Source organism: Berghia stephanieae, chromosome 4 (assembly GCF_034508935.2).
Source record: "Berghia stephanieae isolate SIO BIC M18660-M18661 chromosome 4, UCSD_Bste_1.3, whole genome shotgun sequence".
Taxonomy (NCBI): domain Eukaryota; kingdom Metazoa; phylum Mollusca; class Gastropoda; order Nudibranchia; family Aeolidiidae; genus Berghia; species Berghia stephanieae.
Genome location: NC_088363.1, coordinates 43,713,288 through 43,720,787, shown reverse-complemented (window position 1 = coordinate 43,720,787; position 7,500 = coordinate 43,713,288). Strand labels below are relative to the sequence as shown.

The 7,500-nt window shown below is 36.9% G+C and overlaps 1 protein-coding gene across 1 annotated transcript in view; it reads left to right on the top strand.

Moving 5' to 3' along the window:
- Nucleotides 1–7,500, top strand: part of LOC144970639 (uncharacterized) — a gene marked incomplete at its 5' end in the record, with an annotated part of 15,797 nt that overhangs the window by 2,819 nt on the left and 5,478 nt on the right. The window contains 2 exon segments of the mRNA XM_078910467.1: nt 606–788; nt 5,372–5,608. Coding sequence (XP_078766593.1) covers nt 606–788; nt 5,372–5,595 — 407 coding nt within the window. The 3' untranslated portion in view covers nt 5,596–5,608.

Sequence of the window (7,500 nt, the reverse complement as noted above, 5' to 3'; positions counted from 1 at the left end):
AAGGCCACGATTTGTCCCAGTGGGCTTGAGAGTGTGTCACAAACCAAGTGCTTTGATTGGTCCAAAACATAATTGCTTTTAGGGAACCAAAGCATTATGTTAAAACGCTGGTTCCAACCTCATTGGAAGTATAAAAACCACTCTTCTGAGGGACTAAATACATACATTTTGTATATGATCTTCTGGCTTCAGAGTGATGGAATCTGATTTTCTAGTCTAAATAGTACATGCTGGTTGTCAATAAAGATAATCCATCCTCTCTCTATTAATTCCCGTAATCCTTAGAATCTGCTTATAATCCTGTTATCAAAATAGTTAGGCAACCTTATGACTCAATATGTAACATATTATTCATGATTAGTCCTCCGAAGGTCTGGTTACGTACACATTTCCAATTTTCTTTTTCTTTTTACGTGACATCACACTTTTGTTCCCAATTATTGGACATCAAATCACATGGGCGATGATTCAGCTAGAGGAAAACTTGAATATAGATAACTCCCATTGACTATTAATGTCGATTTATTTCATGTTTTAAGTTGTTTTTCTTTTTTTACAAACCATAAATAAAATGTTTCTGTTATTTTTAACCTTCTACTATTTAGTAACGGGCGTTTTCCATACGATATCTCTGGGAAACAAGCTGTATTCCATTTACCTTTCTTCTATAACAAAGTCATTCATGGACGCAAGGATCCATTGTCAGACACTGGGAGGATATCTACTACAGTTTGACTCCCCGCAAGAATACGACGCGGTCAAATTGGTCACCAGGGAACTCCCAGGAAGTAAGTGATATTTATGACTGCTACAACATCTATAATTATACCACACTCCCTAACTAGTAACGTGTAATGATATTATGTTTATTATAGCAACTTGTGACGTCAGATTATAAATCGTTTAATTTCACTAAAAATTGTATTCTTTGAAAAGTACTTTTTAACACGTCTTCCATTCAAAAATGACGAAATATGAATTGATTGAGGGGTAGAATTAAATATTCCTTGCACTCTTTCCTTTTGGAATTCGAACTGTGTTCCCAACGCGCACTCGCAATCTTGTAAAGCGGTTGCATCACTTCCGGAATTCCAAAAAGCAAGAGTGTAAGAATCGTATAATATCTTAGAATTAATAGATTCCCGAGTATAGAATTTGAACAAGCTCCCAGGGCAGTAGCCCACGGAACTAGGTGCATGTCAGGAATGTTTGGTGCCACAGTCTTGTGCGTCTCTTGTAGACAGAGTATTTTTGCCTTGAGGTTGGACAGTAATTATATCTTTGTTGTCCTTTTGCGTTGAAGAAAACGATCTTTAAGTTGTCCATTGTGAGGGCCGAGGGTCTATCCTTTTACCACCCTGACCATGGAAGAGTTGCTTGTTGGAGTTGTGCGTGTTGTAGCAATCGGTCTCCAGCAAGGGATTTCAGGGACGCGACGTGGACACTTGTTACATGCTCCCCATACCCCCATACCCAGAGGCTGCAGGAAATCCTATATACCATGCCTGCAGCAAGACAGCAAGGACCTTTATAAGAAGTATATGGAGGCTTATGAAACAGATCCATTTGCTGATGAAACTGTCCAACTTGGTGAGACCTTAATGACTTCCATTGCTGAAACAAAATCAGAAAGATGGAATGAAATGATAACCAGCACAAACATGACCAACAACAGCAAGAAAGCCTGGTCAACTATGAAAAAACTAAATACAGAAAATAACAAACAAACCAGGGTTGCAGCTGCGACACCAAACTATGTAGCAAACCAACTTATCAAAAATTGAAAACCAACATACAGAGAAAAGGGCAATGGAAAAGATCACCCAAGGAAGTGAACAGAAAGTAGACCATTTCTGCATCGAAGAATTGGAATCAGCTCTTGAACACTCCAAACCCGGTAAAGCGACTGGTATAGATGGCATCACTACAGAAATGATAAAGCATTTCGGCCCCTCAACAAAAACATGGTTATTAACTCTTATCAACAAATGTGTTGAATAGTGCACAATACCAAAGCGTTGGCGACAAGAAAGAGTGATAGCTCCACTTAAACCTGGAAAAGACTCAAATAGCAGCAAGAGCTGCAGACCAATATCCCTCCTCTGCACACTGTACAAAGTATATGAATGCATGATACTAGCCAGGATTTCCCAAACAGTAGAAGAACATCTGTCACCTGACCAAGCTGGTTCCGCCCTGGAAGATCATGCTGTGACCAACTCCTGAACTTAACACAATACATCGAAGATGGCTACGAGAACAAACAAATTACATGAACTGTGTTTGTGGACCTGGCAGCTGTCTATGACACAATAAATCAAAGGAAACTGCTCCTTATGGTTGCAAGGTTAACTCGTAACAAAAAAGTAGTTGCAACAATAAAATCCCTTATGTGGAAATGGATGGGAAGAAAAGCAGATGGAGATTACAAAAGAACGGACTCCCTCAAGGATCGGTACTTGCACCTATCCTTTTCAACATTTAGACTAACGACCAACCTGAATTTGAGAACATCCGGAGGTTTCTATATGCTGATATTCTGTGTCTTGCATCCCAGGCCTCTGATCTAAAGACCATTGAGGAGAAATTAACAGATGCCTTGAAGACACTCTATAAGTATTATTTTTAAAACTCACTAAATGCCAACCAAGGAAAAACTCAAGTGTGTGCCTTCAACTTAAAAAACACCCAGCCAACAGGAAACTGAACATCTCCTGGAATGGGAAGATATTGGAGAACAAAACATTCTCCGTGTACCTCGGTGTCACCTTAGGCCTCACACTGTCCTTCTCTCAGCACACAAAGAAAATTAAAGCGAAGGTGGCCACAAGAAACAACCTCCTCAGGAAACTGCCAAACACTACATGGGGAGCAAATCCAAAAACAGTCAGGACAATCGCACTAGCCCTCTGCTATTCATCATCCGAATACGCCTCACCATTCTGGGAAAGATCTTTCCATGCCAAAAAGATTGACCATGAGCTACATAACACCTGTCGGATCATTACTGGTAACTTGAAACCGACTGCAGTTCCAGTCCTCTATCGGCTGGCTGGCATTGCACCTTCCCCTACATTCGAAGAGCCACTTCTTCCAAAGCCCAGAAATATAAACAGGAAATGGACCCAAAGCACCCCCTCTATGACCACAACCCAATGACGGAAGAAAGCATCAACCCTTACCATGCAGCTGTTTACAGGCTTTTCACATGGAGGGAGCGGGACAATCATGCAAATGAAGCTGTTGAAGATCGGAGAGAAGAACTGCCCTAAGGAGCTGAGCTCCCCAGAAATGAATTGGTAACACGGAACATAGCACGGGAAAAAATTTGGAGAACAGCTGCAAGCATGAAAAAGTGTGTGAGTGTGTGTGTGTGTGGGGCGGGGGTGCCTGAGACTAGCTTGTGTACATGCCCAGAGCAGACGATGGCACACATCCTTAGAGAATGCCAGGATGTGCCCAGCTGCACTGACCATGACCTAAGAGTCTGCTCCACAGATTCTGTGGAGTGGAATCGGTGTTGGAGCGACAAGCTATGATGATGATGAGCCCTTGGAACAATTGTAAGAACCTGTAAGGTTATCTACGACAATGTGACTCCCTGAAAGAATACAGGGCGCTCATATTGGTCACCAGGAAAATCTCAGGAGATGAGAGATGTTCTTAACCAATAAAATTATAAAATTTTGGAATGGATAATAATAAAAATAAAAATATTATAATAATAATAATAATAATAATAATAATAAATAATAATAATAATAATAATAATAATAATAATAATAATAATAATATAATAATAATAATAATAAAATAATAATAATAATAATAATAATAATAATAATAATAATAATAATAATAATAATAATAATAATAATAATAATAATAATAATAATAATAATAATAATAATAATAATAATAATAATAATAATAATAATAATAATAATAATAATAAATAATAATAATAATAATAATAATAATAATAATAATAACGATAATAATAATCAATGACATTTATACACCGAATTTTCAGAATTGTATAATGGTCAATGCCCCTAACATTGGAAAAAAATGCATATATTATTATTATTATATATTATATATTATTATATTATTATTATTATTATTATTATTATTATTATTATTATTATTATTATTATTATTATTATTATTATTATTATTATTATTATTATTATTATATTATTATTATTATTATTATTATTATTATTATTATTATTATTATTATTATTATTATTATTATTATTATTATTATTATTATTATTATTATTATTATTATTATTATTATTATTATTATTGTTTTTGTTGTTGTTGTTTTTATTATTATAATAATAATAATAATAATAATAATTATTATTATATTATTATTATATTATTATTATTATTATTATTATTATTGTTATTATTATTATTATTATTATTATTATTATTATTATTATTATTATTATTATTATTATTATTATTATTATTATTATTATTATTATTATTATTATTATTATTATTATTATTATTATTATTTTTATTATTATTATTAACGAAGACCGTTGGCCATCTGGTACCTCTCATCATGTCAGGGTGGTTTAAAGGCAAGATAAATGGCTTTCACAGCCAACGAGAGAGGGTTCCAATATCTCAAGAGGTAGAGCACTCTCTCGAAACGCAATGGACCAAGATTGACCTCGGGTGCAATCGACATTTTTTTTTCTGACCCCCCCCCCCCCCCCACCGTCCTGTCTACCCAGCAGTGATTGGGTAGCTGTGTCTCTTAGATATCGTGGAATGTACTTTGCGATAGACTAGAGTCCTATCCAAAGGGTAGCAAAATATTGCTATTGTCCGTTTCACGCTTTTGAAACCGGGATAAACTCCGGCTCCATGGGCCAAATGGTTCTGAAGACTACATAGTTTTTATTTACAGTCAATGATGTAAGATGTGGGTTAAATTTTAATGCTGTATTTTAGAACAACATACACACCTCTTCTAGATTTTCATCTTACATGTGCTCCTGTACCTTGGGTGAGATTGTCTGACCTTGCATAGAGGTACTAACTGTAACGTCTATCTCCCTGTATCTGCTTTTTTCAACATGCTTTCTATCTTTGTCTTGGAATTATATTTCTTGGTCTTGCCTTGGCCCTGACTACGACTATTTCCTATTCCTTTAATTGTTATTCAATAACTTTTTAATGTCCCATATTATTTAAATAAATAACACGTTCTCTCCCATAATTTGTCACGGCCCGTTTCATTTTTCCGACAACAAATTCAATATACTTTTAGCAACTAAACCATCTCAACATAACACCGTTTTGAAGCCGTGGGTGACATACTTTTTCCTTCTTTTGTCGTCAGAAGCCTCATGGGTGGGCGCTAACGATATAGAGAAAGAACACCAGTGGGTCTGGGACAGAGATGGCACCCCTGCGGACCCAAGTCTATTGCGGTGGTATTACAATGAAGGCATCGTTTTCATCAGAAGGAATGAAAATTGTGCTTTATTAAGCCACAATTATGGTCAACTGTGGGACGGTTCCTGTGACACTATTGAACACTTCCTATGTGAGAGAGATTTGTAGATCTGATTTTCGGGTAAGCTATAATTATTTTTATGTGGCCCATCTCCTCAAAATGTGTGCAGCTATAATGTGATCTAGTTGTATGACACTCGTCTTCGGATCAGAAATTCTTAGGTTCGAGCCACGTTCTGAGTGGGCGCATAGTTTAGTCCTTGGAAAAGGCTCTTTACTAACATTCCATCATCGTACTCAGGTGTAAAATGAGTGCCTGGCCTTTAACAGCGTTGTCTATGTCCGAAAAAATTGTAATATCGCCTAACAGGCGTCATGTCCCGTTCTACATGTTACGAGTTGCTGTTACCTAGAAACCCCATGTAAAGCGCTTTGAGCACATTGAGTGGATATTGCCCTATATGAAAAAGTTCCAAAAAAATCTCAAAACGTTTTTTTGTTGGTTGGGGTAGGGGTGGTTCCTCACTGAATATTGTGTATTTAAAACATTGACAATATATCTAGCGCTATATCCACTTAATGTGCTCAATATGTTTTACATTGTGTCCAATCCAACAGCAAAGCATGACATGTAGGACGACACGACATGACGTCTGAGATCCCCAAAATGTTTAAAGTGTGTTTTAGGATTTATGTAATGCAATATTCCCTAAACGCTTTACGATGGGTGCCTAGCTCAGCCCACATATCTCTAGATTGATATGTTCCTTAGCTATGTAAATGTTGCTGTTCGAATCTCTAAGAAATAAATAACGTGAAATTGAATGAAAGCTTCAATTGGATTCAATAGTCTGATGTCACGTTGCCCGGCAACGGCGAGCAGCATGGTTCTAAACAAAGAATATTGCTACTTTTTACTCTTCATGCTGACTAGAACTTTTCATATGTCATGTGATCAGAATGTATACAAGTCAAAACACGATCAGATTTATAATGTTCTCTCCTCTGGATACACTTTTATGCTCGTCGGAGATATATTTCATAGGGGCGTCCGCCAATGTTCCGATAGATTAGAGCCAGTTACTAAGTTACTATGCGTCATTACGAGGGAAGTGATGTCATGACTGTTTAAGCCTATTTCATAAACGAAAGCAGACGATATGGACGTTTCAGGTTTCCTCTTTAACAAAATAGGATGAATGAAACACTGCAGATGTGACAATGGCGTTGTTAAGGTGAATCACCGTATTAAAGCCATTATAACATGATATTATAATGTATGTTCCTTGGCTGATATCACGAAGAGCCTGAAATTGACAATAGCAATTGTTTGCTATACTTTGGAGAGAACGCTAGTCTATCTCAAAGTAGTTTCCGCCAAATCTACCAGACTCAACTACCCATAAACTGCTGGGTGGACAGAGGGGAGGGGGGGGGGGCAGAAAAAAATCTCGACTACACCCGGGATCGATCTCGGTCCCTGTACGTGTGAAGCGAGTGCTCTACCAACTGAGCTTTCGGGACCCCCACTAGAAACCTCTAGGACTTACAGTTTCACGTCATTTTAAAGGTTTTTGCACCATCTAGTGAGTTTTCATTATAAGAGCTCAAGGAAACAAGTGATCTCATTGGTTGAACTATTGATTACAACTCACGATTTGTTTTCTTTTGTAGCCAAAGACTTGTCTTTTGACGTCATTTTTTGGTCTGGGTCAGGCCAGAAGTTTACAATGGCCACTGTCTTTGTTATTGGCTTTGGTCATCCACGCTTATGAGTAATTCTCATTAAACTGTATTAACCTGATTATAAACACCCAAGATTACACATAGTTCTGTGCGTTGGCACGTTATGCATCTGGATGGCAATGTTGTGAGCTTCTTAGCCAAGCCCATGCATCTATAGATAGAATGCGCTTGGCCAAGAAGTACACAACATTGCCATCCGGAAGTATAACGGACCAACACACAAACTCTGTGTAACCATGAACGTTTATAGTCTGTTTAATACAGTTT